The 16,056-nt window shown below is 31.6% G+C and overlaps 1 protein-coding gene across 1 annotated transcript; it reads left to right on the forward strand.

Annotated features, from left to right (window-relative positions):
* Positions 1–1,370: 1,370 nt before the first annotated feature.
* LOC132743456 (N-acetylglucosamine-1-phosphotransferase subunits alpha/beta-like) lies at positions 1,371–8,659 on the forward strand. Its single transcript, XM_060731981.1, has 8 exons — positions 1,371–1,468; positions 2,692–2,805; positions 3,338–3,509; positions 4,004–4,174; positions 4,818–5,122; positions 5,342–5,476; positions 6,316–6,420; positions 8,223–8,659. Exons 1-8 carry the CDS (start codon positions 1,371–1,373, stop codon positions 8,386–8,388), a joined length of 1,266 nt encoding a protein of 421 aa, XP_060587964.1. The 3' UTR covers positions 8,389–8,659.
* The last annotated feature ends 7,397 nt before the right edge of the window (positions 8,660–16,056 follow it).

Genomic DNA, 16,056 nt, shown 5'->3' on the forward strand with positions numbered 1-16,056 from the left:
AACGTTGCGACATTTAGCGGTAGGCGATTGCGACATATAGCGTTGATTGCGACATATAGCGTCAGCGTTGCGACATTTAGCGTTAGTTGCGACATATAGCGGCGTTGCGACATATAGCGTTGCTACAGACATATATCGGCGCTACAACTATCGTTTGTTTTACCATTAAAAAACCGTATTTTTTAGACAGCAGATTGGTCTGTTGAAATGTGTGAGCTAAATGACCCGTATGTAATTTTAGCTTAAAATATAGTTGTATCATTTATTAAAATCTTAAGTCAGAAGAAACTTATCTTTATTCAAAGCTGTTGCCTACCCCGACGGGATAAATTTTGTTTTGGAGTCCGAGTGGGAGCGTTTAGGAAGCAGAATCTTTTTCCCGTTTTCAGGGATAAATTAGGCAGTAAAACTTTACACGTTTTAAAAAATCATATCAAGTAATATAAAGCCAATCTTTGCTGCACTACATTACTTTTGGATATTCTAACGATTTCAAATAAAAACATATTTTACCTTTGAGTCGATTGGATGTTTACAAAATAACAACAAAAACAACAACAACAACAAAGAAGAAAGAAAGAAAACAAGGAAAAAGAAAACAGTCCGATTGGGAGCATTTTGCAGGTGCGCGACGATGTAGTATCATACCTTTGTGTTTATAGTTCGTTTAAAAAAAATGTTTAAAGTTGAGCATAAGATGCTAATCTGTCCAAAGTTCTCACATCTGATGTTTTAATTGGTTTTGATTGTATTAAGGTAGGGAAATGCACAGTAGGCGTAAGGATTGATTGCAATCAATTTTGTTGAAAATGTCACAATCATCACATTTGTTTGTTAGAAACACCAATAAATCCAAGATGTAACATCTTTCCAATTGTTTAAAAATCTGTTAAGAACACAACATGATATATTGATTTAAATGTCCTTTTGTTATACATGTACATGGCATTCATGTTGACAGAAAATATGGAACGGAAATGTTAATATAACAACCTTCTGTCAAGCATGACTTGAAAACAATTGTAACAAAAATCTTGGGCTTATCATTGCAAACTTTTGTCACATTGAATACGATGTTTATTAAATGGTGCCAAAATAAGGGGAATATCTCATGCATGGTTTTGTTAATATGCTGCGGCTTAATGTTTACATATGGTCTTTATTTTAACAAGGAGAAAAGAGTAAGTCTTTGTTTACTTCCAGTTTGCTAAAAGCAGAGGAATCAATATCTGTTTTGCAAAATGCACGAATTTTTGTTATTTATTTAGCAACAGTGCGGCCATTTCACGTGGTTTATGACGTCATCTCAAAGCATCAAGAGTGCCGTTTTTACCTCTATTCTGAGGAGAAAATGCTGTTAATGGAATACCATGTATGCTTATAGAAAAACTGTAAGTTGCTATCCTACAGAGCATCCTAATTTGTTGTCTGATGTAATGTTTTTCCTAACATTAGGAATATTGTCAGAGTAAGTATTGATGCACTTTGTTTGCTTTTCCGTAAGCATGAATGTATAACCACGTGACACGATCAAGCTGTATTAAGAAAAAGAGAAAAACTATAATCTTGCAATCCAATAACGTAACATGTCACACTGTTGTCATACATAGATATCATGACTTTAACATACTGTAGGCATGTTTTGTCTTTTAGTTAAAATGTTATTTTGTTCATGACTATTTTAAGACACCTTACTCTAGTATGTTGGCTTTTCAAGATATAAATGCAGAACATTTTGTTTCATAATCAATTTTCACTGATACACAGGTCATATTAAAGGGTATAAACATATATAAAATATCCACGTGCTTTGAATAACAATGATACTATTCTTTATAAAGCCCTTAAGTGTATAGCAATCTCTCGGAACAGTTTTTGAATTTTGTTTCCAATTTTCGAAGGATATAGATTTATACTATTTTAGGTTGAATGACGCGAATATAAATTATAATATTGATATGAATATACCAAATATTCTTTGTTTTGTGCCAAATCCCATTCAATTTTGAAAATTTAAATTTGAACAAACGTGACTTTGGTCACAAATTACGGAAACAATCAGTTATATGTTTCAATATCTTTTATAGAGTAAAGTATTAGAATTCGAATGTAATTTTCCGTAAAATTCTTAACAAATTGTCATGAAAGAACAATTTAAGCTCGGAAAATAGATTACCGTTTTTCAGATTGACAGACTTTGATAACTGACTGTGTTCCGTCGCTGAGATCTCAACTGCTTTTTGTTGTTTTCTGCACTTTTGAAATTATATTCTTTAGGCTAATTATTATTGATGATTTGCTTTACAAAATGTTCACATCACTTATTTTGTAAATGTGATAAACTTGGAGATTCGACTTCGTTAAAATACATGGTGACGCGTGACAAACCAACCAGGTCTCTTTGTTAAAAGAATCTTTCTCTTTTTGCCTTTGCAGACATTTGACAACGATTCTTTAAATGAAGTCAACCAAGTTGATGAAAGCTTAAGAACTGAAAGGCCATATATTGTCACTACAGAAAAGAATACTGAACAGTAAGATCTACAAGATGTATATAATATTAAAACAATAATAAATGTTTTAGGCTCGAATTTTTGAGCCTGTAATATATATTCCAAAAATGCTTCTTTATAAACTCACCAAGAATGTTTCCTAAACATTTAGATAACATTAATATTATGCTTTCTTCAGTAAGAAAACCGAACGGGACAATGAAGTTGATTTAGTTTACATCTGGATAAATGGATCAGATTCACAATTCAAATACAATCTTACGAAGTATCTCCAGTCAATCAACAGAAAAGAGTATGTACAATATTGCCATTTACAGTTGCAGCATAAATTTATAAGTACTCGAACAAGTTTAGAACCAGAAAAAAATGTATAAATAAATAAAATATAAATCAAAGTACCAAACAAAGATATATATGCTAGCAATAGAGTGGTACTTAATTGCATGCTAACCAATCCACACGTGAATTTAATACTAGTATGAAATTCATATTTGCTATTCCTTAAACCTCAATATCAATTTAGCATTTCTTTTATAAAGCCATTCATTGAAATACAGCAGACTGAAACTGTGTGAGAATAAAACCAATTTTTTTATTCAGTGATGTACAAAACGACATTCAATGATTTTGGTTTAAAGCGCACCAACACAGTTTGTGTCATTTCAGTGCTAATTGTTGTTCAACATTATTCTATTCGTTAACCGATTACATTCACTCAAATTTTTCATTTTACCAAAATTAGACGCCGGGAGCCGAGCAATTGCAACTGATAAGTCAAGTTTAAAGAATTTCATTCATTAAAAACACTATTTTTTTTACTCCAGCTCGAAACTATTGGCGTTAAATAGATACTACGATTTTGGCACCCTGAAGTATTCCATGAGATCAGTTCAACAATATGCCAACTGGTTTAGACGTATTTACCTTATTACAAATGGACAGATACCTTATTGGCTCAAGACAGATAGCTCACGCATAAAAATTGTAACACACGAGGTATTTATAAAAAGGTTTTTATTATTATTCAAGTAAACAATGTGTGTATATGTGAACATCTTTTTGTTGAACAATTTATATATATTATTTTTATAAACTCATTAAGGAACTAATTTTAGCTGACTTTTGACTCGCATAGTAAATAAATAGTAGTACATTGTGTTTTTTTTTTATGAAAAACTTTTAAAGTGATTTCACTATTGCCCTGTCGTATTGTTTTATCGTTATTAATAATTGTTTTTTGAATGAACACTTTCTTGGACAACGGTATTCATATCTTATCACTTTACCTGCTGAAACCTAAAAAAATAAAGTTTTTGCCAATAGTGCACAGTCAGACAGCGTCCCTACAGTCTGACGAAGCTCTGTACATCTTGCAACTAATTTTGATAGTCAAATTTTGAAATCCGTGAACACTCAAATGGACTCTTATATATTCAAAGCTGGGAAACTCAACTGGTTTTGATTTAAACATTCATTTCACGAATTAACAGGAGCTGTTTCCAAACAAAAGCGATTTACCAACGTTTTCATTCCAAGCAGTTGAAAGTCACATGTTCAGAATAAAAGGACTCTCAAAAAGATTTATATGTATGTATGATGACATAATTCTTACATCAAAAGTTGCGCTGGAAGATTTTGTTACATCATCGGGAAAGTTTAAGGTAATAATTATTAAGATTAAAATATTGATAGACCCATTTGTATGCTTTTTACCACAGGGTTGAGATTGAGGTTATGTAACTAGTTTCAAGTGAACTTCTAAAAATATCTTGAAACTAATTTGATTACAACTGAAATAATCTTTTTGCCTTATGAACATTGGCCTTTAATTCACACTGTTTTCAGATTGTTGCTCTCCGTACTGTCTCCACCAATGGGACAAACCAGCATATTGATACTCTTTTATAATTATGTATTTTTATAGTGTCAACTGTCGTGATAGTTATTTAATACATGGTTTCGATTTTATTAGTTGCACAGTATTTTCAGTGCATTACAGTTATTTCATATATTATCTTATTGTCCTTGACCGAACGTTCCGATAGCTTTTCGAGGAATATAAATCATATATTTTGTTACAGACATTATAACAACTTGTAAACATTTTACTGTTATGTTTTTTCCTGGTCCAGTACTAGAATACCAGCTAACCTGGTGCTAAAGAGGGAACGAGATGTAGCACTCATAGACAGACTGTTTCAAACCATGATAGCAATTTTCACTGATTTATATTTGTTAACTATGTCATTTTTCTTTTTTCTCTTTGCACACTTTTTATGAAGAGTTCTTTATTTTTACATTCAGGTCCGTTTTTTCCCCGGGGATCTTGAAAGCTGTAGCCTAAACTGTCGGTCCGAGAATGTGAACAATGGTAAATGTGAAAGGTCATGTTACACTAAGAATTGTGAATGGGACGGAGACGACTGCATTGGTAAAAATATTGAGCCAAGTCAAGACAATAACGAAAATATTAAGTTTGACAGCTATAAGGGATCGATCCTGCATACGCAATTTCTATTCAATAAAGAGTTTGGACCTAGGATCAGAGAAATACCAAGGGGTGGACCACATTTGTATGATAAAGGGATTTTCAAACATTTACAAGTCAGGTGATCATTTTGACTGCAATTTTGATATTGTGCAGAGAGAAATATTGATTGTGAACATATATAAAATGCTACTTTTTGTATTTGTTTTATTTAATCACATTACGTCGCTTTATATAATCTTTGCATAATTATACAAATTCACAGTAGCATACATATCTCAGAAACAGTTCATTTACAATTATATATTAATTTAAATTGTTTTTTCCTTTTTAAAAATAGATTTCAAGACGACTGGGTAAAAACATCTACGTATAAAATTCGTCACGATAAATCAATTAATCTACAGTTTGCCTATTATAACTTCTTAATTGAGGCTTCAATACTTGGTTTACAGAATATATCTGCCGATCAGATGTAAGTACATTACTTTGTATTTAATTAACACATAATCTTTTTTTTTCTCACGTGAATTTGCAAATTAGTCACTTCCTTTAATGTACTTTCAGTACTGAACTATATTTGGCAGGCAAATCAAACCAGTTTCAATAAATCTTAGGGTAAAATTATGCTACATAAAATGATGAACATTTACAGCTATATAATTATACTTTATATTTCTCACCAGCGTCTTAGAGGTAATAACAGAAACATTTACAGACTGTTTTAGTGTTGGGAATTCAACACCACTTAAGTCGGTGCCAGGGGGTTTAAGTGATGTTGCACTTCCGTTAATCTCATTTCCTCCCAAGGACAGACTAAATTTATCTAAGTCTACGATTTTCCACTATTATCAAATCATTGCATTCAATGAATCGATGGATTTTCTTTTGCAAGAATTTTTCTTAATCATTTTGAAGGAGTTGTTTTGTTACAATGTGTTTTTTTTTTTTGCAACCCTTTTTTTTAACATGCCCAAAAATACGATTTTACTTAATTAGTTACTTACCTTACTTACGCATAACACCAATGTAACGATTTTCAGGCATACGGTATTTATAAAGGTATAAAAATATAAGTACATTGTAGTCACTCAATAATATCTATATCATGTCTGGTCGGTTTCCAGCAGGGTGCCTTTCCGGTGGTCCTTCGTGGCCCGATGACGACAAAGTGCGTTCCGTATGTGTGGCTTTCCCTTGTCGATCAGTTTATTCATTTTAGATTTAAATGATACAATCTTACTGAAGCCACATGAGTTCTTCTCATAATTAGACTTTAATTAGAAAAAAAGAAGTGTGTTTTATTTTCGGCAGAGAAAACACTGAAAGCTGGAGATATTTAATGCTTACAATAGACAGCAAGAATGATTTTGAAAGAAGGCAACAACTGAAGACTACAAAAAAGGACATCGAGCTTAAGTACATGACATTATTTTAATTTTTCGATAACATTGTGATGTGCAATTCCTTTAAATAGTTTGCATATTAGGGAATTTTTATTTACGGTGTCCGTATGACACAGCTTACAGTATGCAATCCAGATAGACTGAATTGAATTTTACCTATAAATGCATGTTTTCAATACGTTTTTTATTGGTTGAAACATATTTTATTTGTCATATACAAGAACAAATTTTGAATGACACTTACAATCAATACAGAAAATGATTAGAATGGAAACACCCTAAATGCTTATTGGGGTATTTCCCCAATTTTCATTAATTTTCGTAAAGACCGTTATTAGAGAACATTAATTTAAAGAATAGTTAAAAAACCTGTTTTATCACACACCCGTGCCGATTTTACGACTCCGTAAATATGGTATTGCATGGCCGTGCATATATTTTGACGTGACGTCATTAGCGTTATACAAACATAGTGGTAAAGACGTGCTAAAAAATGTTTAGCGTTATAACTATAGGCGCGTCAATGAAAATGACTTCTTATTTCACCTTTAAAAATTGTCTTTATTTTTGGGTAATGTGAAAATAGAATATTAACTATTCGTGTAAGTTCATTACTGAATTTTTTGCACTCGTGTTGAAAAATATATATTATGCTCGCCAAAGGCTCGCATAATATAATTTTATCAAACTCGTGGTCAATAAATTACCAGGTTGAAATAAAATAATAATTTAGGTGCAACCTCACGTGCCAAGAGGGCTCGCAAAATATAATTTTATTCAACTCGGTGCAATAAATTCAAGTGTATTGAATTACACTCATTCAAATAATCCTCTATATAATCAATATCAGGCCGCTTTTTTTAATAATCAATAATAATCTTACTGATATAAATGCACAGAAGGGCACCTGAGTACTTCCTCAACCAGCAAAGCAGCTGGAAAGTCTCCATATGACCTATACTGTGTTGGAACGATGTAAAACGCATCCCTTAAGGCCCTTTTTCATAGTTTTCATATACATAGATCAGCGTCTTGGTATTAAATATTGTATTAAGTTTTGTGTTGGTTAAATTATGCATTAGGTCCATTAGTCTTCAAATTATTGATATAGAAATAAATAAATTTGTAATGATTAACATTTACGACATATTTACTTTGACATATTTTTCATTTAAAGTTTGCATCTCCTTTATTAAAAACACATAATTGTTATACTCCTTGTGTGAACGCTAAGTCTAGTTCTTATTAGTTGTCACGTAATTTAGCATACATTGTTTTCGCGCAGACATTTGTGATGATAAATATCGATCCTATTACATCTTTATACTAAGTGCTTTTTTTCACTCTAAATTCAAAATTAAGATTACTAACACCTAAACATATACAATTTGTGATATTACATGCAAATATGATTTTCAATTGCTTTTTTGTACTCTTTGTTCCTGTTTAACTTACCCATAATGTTGACATACATTGCTTTGCTGTTTGTTCTTGTTAAACTTACTCATAATGGTAACACACAATGCTTTTTTTATTCTATCACTTTGTTTTTGTTAAATTTGCTCATAATGTTTATACACAATGCTTTTTGTTCTAACTCTTTGTTCTTATTGAACTTACTCATTATGTTGATATACAATACTTTTTGTTCCTATACTTTTTGTTCTAACTTTTTGTTCTTATTAAACTTACTATTTATGTTGATACACAAACAATTTTTTCTTGTTTAACTTACCCATAATGTTGATATACAATGCTTTTGTTCTAACTTTTTGTTCCTGTTTAACATACTGAAAATTTTGATTTCTTTTGCAGAAAACCACAGTTTCTAATTGCTGTCAACAAATTTAAAGAACATATAAGCGGAGAGCGAATAAGGGTTATTGAAAAGGACATTCACGCATTGTTTGATAAGTTATTACCAGAACCATCAATATTTGAAGAACAGATTGAACTGACAAGCCTAGTGTCTAGTATTTAATTAAAAATCTAGCTTTTCCCAGTCATCATTTAAACATCTGCAAGGTTTAGTTTTAGGTATTAGATCTAAATACTTCATATATGATTAGTAATTAATAAACTAGAAAAAAATTCATAGATGATTACATTTTGTACATTGATGTAGGTTAATGTGATATAAATATGAACTTTGCTGTTTTGTTTTGTAATAAAATGCGCAATAGGGAGTGAAATATTCTGGAGGAAGGGCAAAAATGTGTTTTGTAATGTTGAAATAGTGGACTAAGAACATCACCTGCTTAGTAAAATCGCACCGAATGAGAAATGATTTGCCACATAGGTTAGCAAAGTGCAAACAGTGTACTAATTGCTATAACGCAAAGGAAGCAAATGTTGGCTCGACTCTGTTTGATGGCCGCCAATGAGTACACTTATAGAAATGATTTTGAAAAAAGCAATAATAGCAATTCTGTAGAACAATTGAACTTTACTGAACAGATGTACATATATGAAGGCCTTTTTAGTATAGGACTTTGAATTGCTAAGTTCAGCAATAAATATATATGTAAGTGAACTTGTAACTTTAAGTGATTAAAAGAAACAGCTTAATACACTTATATATGTGAAAATATGAGCTGAACATCCTGCCATAATGCATGGAAAAGAACATATACAAATTAACATTCAATTATATACATGTATTTAATTATTTTTATAACGAATAGAAATTGCCATTGCACATAATAAGTTTTTCCTGTTTCAAGAAACAAAAACATAACATTAAAATGAATGTTCAAAGGGGATTGTCTTAATACAAGCTATTCCTTTTCATCTATTTCAGAGTTCCTTTAACTTTTACTAAAACTTTTTTTATTGTTTGTTTAGTTTGGTTTTACGGCGCACCAAAGCAATTTACATCATACGGCGCGGAAATTTGGCGAACATCGATAAAAAAATAAACAATACAATTTTATATAAAATACAATTTTATATGTAAAAACATATTTTATATTTATCATTGATGGCATATAACATAAAGCATCGATTTACAACATATGGTGAGCTGGTATTGATATTTGTTCTTGTTTATACAGAAAGAAAGATGTTACGTGTGCTGAGTTTGTATTCAACGCAGCAAAGATTTCAGTAACATATGTTTCCATGCAAGTTCAACTGAAACCACTCCCGTCTTTATGAACCCAGATTTACGTATACCAAATGTAATGAAATATGTAAAATATCTTGAAATGTGTGAATTGCAATACAATCAAACCGAGCCCACAACATTTTTAAATTTGTCGTTTTATGAATTCTTAAGGGATTCCCGTTTGTTGTAAATTTGGCGAAACTCATACATATAGCATCTATATACTGTAAGGAAAATTGTTTGCAGTAATTTACGAATTTCAAAGTAAAACTTCAGATTGTCATTAAATAAGAAATATAAGTTGTTTATTCATCCTCCAAGAAATTTATTTATGTAGTAAAAATGTGTTTATTGTTTATTCTTTGTTTAACCAATTGACCAATGTATGTGTGTATATATGTAAAATGTATGACAAGAAAACTGAACGGCAATAAAATGTTTCTGTCTTTCTGTCATTGTGTTCATTTTATTAATTCCCTTCCTCTATATCTATACCTGTACTAAAGACAGCGAAGGAAGGCAGAAATTTGATTTTAGTCCCCAATATCGCAACTAACAAAATATGGATCATTGTATTACACTTTGTATTTACATGTCAATTAACTATTTGTGTGTGTGCCAACTTTATTTCACGCCGACGGTGTCTGGGTCAGGTAAAACTGTCCACTGACTGCTTGATAGGCAGTACATGTTCAAAGCTGTGATAGGTAATGAATCAACATTATTTCCTCTTAACGTTTTCTTTTATAAATATAGGTACAGCATATTTAAAACTAATTCTTCCAGCCGAAGGCCGGTCTGTTTTCAGTTTGACTTCCTGTTAAATTTACAGGGGTGAACTATATTTATGTAAAAATTTCATTGGTCATTTTAAAATAACAATCTAAAATCACGGAATCTGATTGGCCATTGTCAAATTAGTAAAATGACATAAAGAATTTTTTTCTGACATTGTATACGCGTCTTATTTTTTAATTGATCTAAAGGAGTCTGGAAACGAACTTTCTACTTTCATAAGTTCTTTTACTATATTTATATATTCTGTTTAACCATGCTTTCTCCTACACATTATAAGTTCTGTATTGTCACGCATCTTGCAGGTTATTTTACGCTGTCGAGTTATAAATTTTGTCAAACATAAACGAAACCACCAAGAACGTCCACTTTCCCGTTTACTCATGTGCATGAAAATAGCAAAAACCACACAAGAAAACGAACTTATCTGGTATTATCAGTTATATACAAAGTTTATATTTTTCATATATTTTGCATATTTATGAAGTATTAATTTAACCGCAAACGATTTAATTGATTGTTTATAATAAATGCTGTCAAATTATTTCAGATAAGAAAGCTTTCTTTCGATTCTTTTTTTTTCGGATTTAAGGTTTCTTTCGTTATTTCCAAAGGTGTTGCAAATCTGTTGATTCGGATATTTCTTATCATCAAAACGTTGTCATTTATAAACTATTAATTTAAACTTTGATTGGAATAAACTTCAATTACTTAAATGTTTTTCTTTTTATATTAATGTGACCCAGCTATTTATAATTATTTTTAACTTTTGTTGTTATTTTCCTTCTTTTTTCATTCAGATTTAAAATTTCTATTCCAGGCTTGTGAGCTTAAATTTTATTCGAGATTTTTCCTTCCTGTTTTTGGCTACTGCAAAACTCTTTACCAACATGTTGAAATCTAAAGTTGAATTTGCATAGAAATATCGTAATAATAGTTAAGTAATGAACGAAAATGCTACACTGTTCTGTTTTTCGCCGTTGGCTGAATGTCATGTTTCTGTCGTGTTTAATAAGGCTTATTTTTTACACATTTTGACCATTTTAATTTGTTCAGGATGAGACGTAATATTATAAAAACAATGATTATCAAATTTAAAAAATCACTAACAAAAAGGGGGTTGTACAAAAAATGTTTCGTGTCTGTTAACAAAATTACCATACAAATGCCGTGAAAATGGTGTCGTACTAAAATTGCCTGTCATATTCAACACACAACGTATATTCAGGTAACGTCCTATAGTATAAGTTCGTCCTTTAAAACATTAAAGCATAAATAATAAACCATGTTAAAATAAAATTGGAACTTTGCAAAACTAGCTCATTACATCAATAAGCAATGGCGCTAAAACAAAGAAATTTCACATGTATAACACATTATATATTATATAATTTGAATATTATACGGATCAATATAGAGTACACTTCATTTCATTATATTTCTTACATTTTGATAACGCTTTTTCCCGATGTTTGGCGTTTTCCCCAAACTTAACACAACTGCATATCAACATGCGTACAAAAATACTCTATCTCATGCATTTATAACAAATTGGTCAGATAAGAAAACGATACATAAACCACTCAAATGTATTGGTACCTAACTATGATTCGAGCATGAAACAACATTGACACGGAAGCTCTGCCTACTCCGCTATCAAGGCACGTTTTACTTTGTGTTTCATTCATTAGGCTTCAGTCTGCTTTACCTATTTTTTTGCATTGTTATTAATTTTTATGTAAACATAGGCTCAAGTTATTGTCCTTGGACAGTAATTCGGCAAAAATGCCCCGAGGTTAATATGTGAAAACTACGTGTGAAATATATCTCCAATATTTAACGCATATAAAACGTTTTCGAAACGTTCATGTTTTGCAAAATTAAAATAATTCTGTTATATTCATAAACATTAATTTAATGAGAAGTAGAAAAAACTTTAAACTCAAAATGTTCCAAGAAGTTATATATGATCTTTTTAAAATTTCAAAGCGGACTTAAAAAGACGTAAACTGATAACCCGCTTGGTTTGCGTTACTAATGTTGTATATAAACCAATTCAAGACATATCTGTGAAAATTAGCCTCCTTATCAATAACATAAGGCAAAGGCATTTTTTTAAGTCTGCCCTTAATTAAAGGGCGGACATCTCTTTGTCCCTTCTTCGTAAGAGAAGGGGAATCCTGTGATGCGTGTATGTGGTCGCACGGTCACTTTCCTTCAAACATGTCCTCGATGCATGTATGTGGTCGCATGGTCGAAAATCTCAACAAAGGCATATTTCAAAATTATAATTAAGAGAAATTAAATTCTATTTAGGAAAGGCTTAGTATAAGAAAGTTAGCAAGGGAGGTCACTCTTAAGAACTGTTTTTTTAAGTGCAAAAGTAACCTCTCTTTGGAACCCTTATAGCATTTGTAATGTTATCAGAACAGGTTACTCTAAGCAACGTTTTTGGAACGCAACAGTAACCTCCCTTTGGTACCCTTACACCATTTGCAATAATATCAGGGTAGGCCAGTCTAATCAACTCTTTTTTTCAAGGCAACAGATACCTACCTTTGCAACCTTACACCATTTGTAATGATTTCAGGGGAGGTCATTCTAACTAACTCTTTTTAAACAAAACAGTAACCTCCCTTTAAAACCCTTACGCCATTTGCAATGTTTTCAAGGGGAGTCACTCTAATAAATCTTTAGAGCGCAACAGTTACCTCCCTTTGAAACTTACACCATTTGCAATGTTTTCAGGGGTGGTCACTCTAATCGACACATCCTTGAGCGCGACAGTTACCTCCCTTTCAAACCCTTACGCCATTTGCAATGTTTTCAAGGGAAGTCACTCTAAAAAGATTTTTGATCGCAACAGTTACGATTACCTCCCTTTGAAACCTTACGCCATTTGTAATGTTTTCAGGGGAGGTCACTTAAACCGACTCTTCCTTGAGCGCGACAGTTATCTCCCTTTTAAAACCTTACGCCATTTGCAATGTTTTCAAGGGAAGTCACTCTAAAAAACTTTTTTAAGCGCAACAGTTAACTCGCTTTGAACCCTTACGCCATTTGCATTTTTATCAGGGGAGATAACTCTCATCAACTTATTTTTGGAGAGCAACAGTTACCTCCCTTTGAACCCTTACGCCATTTGCAGACTGATTGGAAGTCACGTGACTTTGACATTTCCGCCGATGAAAGTTATAATCCGATTGGCTAGATACCAGATATCAAGGGAAACTATTATTGTGAGCATCCACAAAGACCAATCAAAAATCGTGTTACATTACAGTCACATGAAATCAAAAATGACAATGGCAAGTGTCAATTTTTCAGAAATTGATGTTAAGTATATCGGCTGTGTTTAGTGTTTTGTGTAAGACTATAGGTGAAAATATATCGCAAACAAGTTTATTCAACGAACTGTATCGGTCAATAGCTGGAAATCATCACGGAAACGCATGCTTACAGGCAGAGTGTATGTGGACACATTCGTGTAAATGAACTTCATTTTGGACAATTTTGGGAAAGGTAAACATTTTATTAAACATTACCGGATTGCATGAATTATTTGAAGCTGTAGTTAAAATGATCAGCATGGTATAACATTGTGATAAGCAGAGAAATGAAAAGTTAAAGTGATATTTATGTATATTGTGGACTGTTTTTCACAGACTGTCAGTGATAGGGTAATGTTAGAGTTACATCCATTGTCTCTATATAAAATATTTGTCTATATATTTTTGTCAAATTGCTTGTGTAAGTTAATTACACTATATATGAACACACCCAAGTGTGTCGGACCTCTTTTGGCCTTGGACGATCGTGCACATCACCTGTAAGTCTTACAAGTTCACGAACTGTGTTGCGACTGAAGTTAAACGTTCTACTCAGTCAACAACAGTGACCCATCCAGCAGCATTCCTATTGCTTGATTTCTCTCTGCTTCTGATAAACGTGGCATTGTGAAAACTATCAACTTTAGGTGTGAATAACACTAAATTGTTACTGAACATATGTATAGTGCCTTACATCGCTGTCTATCTGACATTGTTCAGCATGCACGGGGTTCACGTGCAAAAACTAAAATTTTACGCTTAGATGCATTCTTCTGACAACACGCGGTCAAAACAAAAAACATGTATAGTGTATCTATAGTACATGAATACTCACTTCACATGTTTTGATTTAAATCAAAAATTAGAAAATATCAAAAAAAAAAAAAAAAAAAAAAAAAAAAAGTGTCAGTTTTCTATTTTTGTTGAGTATATTTATAACAGCTAACGATTGAATGGTTTGTTTATAATAAATGTTTGCCAAAGTATTGAAGATAAGGAGGCTCTCTTTCGGTTCTTTTTCAGATTTTAGCTTCCTTTCGTTATTTCCAAAGGTGTTGCAAATCTGTTGATTCGGGTATTTCGTATCAACAAAACGTTGTCATTTATAAAATTTTAATTAAAATTTCGATTGAAACAACCTTCAATAACTTAAATGTTTTCCGTTGAGTTGAAACGACATTCACAATAATAGAAATAAAAGAATTATATGACGGTAAAAATGAACTGAGACAAAACAATTGAGTACGAAATAAATTGTTTTGTTTGTAGTTCTTATTTACATCTTCTTTACTTTTAAAGGATTTACCTCAGACTTAGGATTTTGTTTCTATTTTTAAAAAAAATGTATTCGCCAACATATGCATATGATTTTAATATTTCAAAAATTTAAACGCAAATTTCAATACTAGGTTCAACATCATAATTCTTATGATTTTTTTTCCATGTTTCCTATGACACATGTACGATATGCAAAAAAAACAAAACAGTTTTAGTTCGGCCGAGTATCTTTTTAAAGAAACTTCTTGTTTAAAGTGTACAAAGCCATATTCATTTTGAAAAAATAATACTTCTGAAATGCCTTTATGAAAGGAATATGTCTGTATATTTCCCTTAAAGCAAATGATGCGTAATCGAATTCATTGCTAAACGGAATCGACCATAAGAAAATCGAAACTACTTTATATAAGTTTTCTGTTGATTAGTGATATAAAATATTTCACTAGCAATAGCTTTATACCCTTTGATCTCTCTTAAATAAATGAAATAACATAAATGGTATAAATCTGGCCGTAGGACATATAACATTACTTGGGCACCAATAATCCTTGCATTTGAATCAATTTGGGATCAGTAAAATTTAATGGTAATAATCAAATTATTTTTCTTTGATATTTTATTCACTTAAGAGCTGAACTCCTGCTTTTATACATGGAAAACAAGGATCAGCTGTATTAGAAAAAGAACATACATGTACTTGTTTAAGGACATGGAGTTTTAACAATAACAAAACAACAGTCAGGTGTTAATCTACATCTAGAAATAAGATTCATGGCCATTTATAGGTGACAGATGTATGAATGTGTATATTTAGTATTAAAACGAAAATGTCATGTCATTACGACACGCATTTACGACAAAATACGCTTCAAGTAATAATGACATTTTCTGTAATAGAATAGAGAATACAGACTCCCTAAAGGTACAAAATTAAGCCACGAACGGAATAAAGGTTGGTGAGACAACATAGTCAACATAGAGACAGGTAGTGTATTGGTCACTTCAAGTTCCAGCAGGTTAAGGGTTTACATTTGGAAAACAATGGCTTTTTCATCAAGGAAATATGGTAATATGTTTAGTCAGTCATTTCTTTTTGGTTGAAAGGACCCAAGTACGGGGGGCACGGAGGATGGGGAAGACG

This window comes from Ruditapes philippinarum, unplaced genomic scaffold (assembly GCF_026571515.1).
Source record: "Ruditapes philippinarum isolate M1 unplaced genomic scaffold, ASM2657151v2 ctg5134_1_1_1_1, whole genome shotgun sequence".
NCBI lineage: Eukaryota > Metazoa > Mollusca > Bivalvia > Venerida > Veneridae > Ruditapes > Ruditapes philippinarum.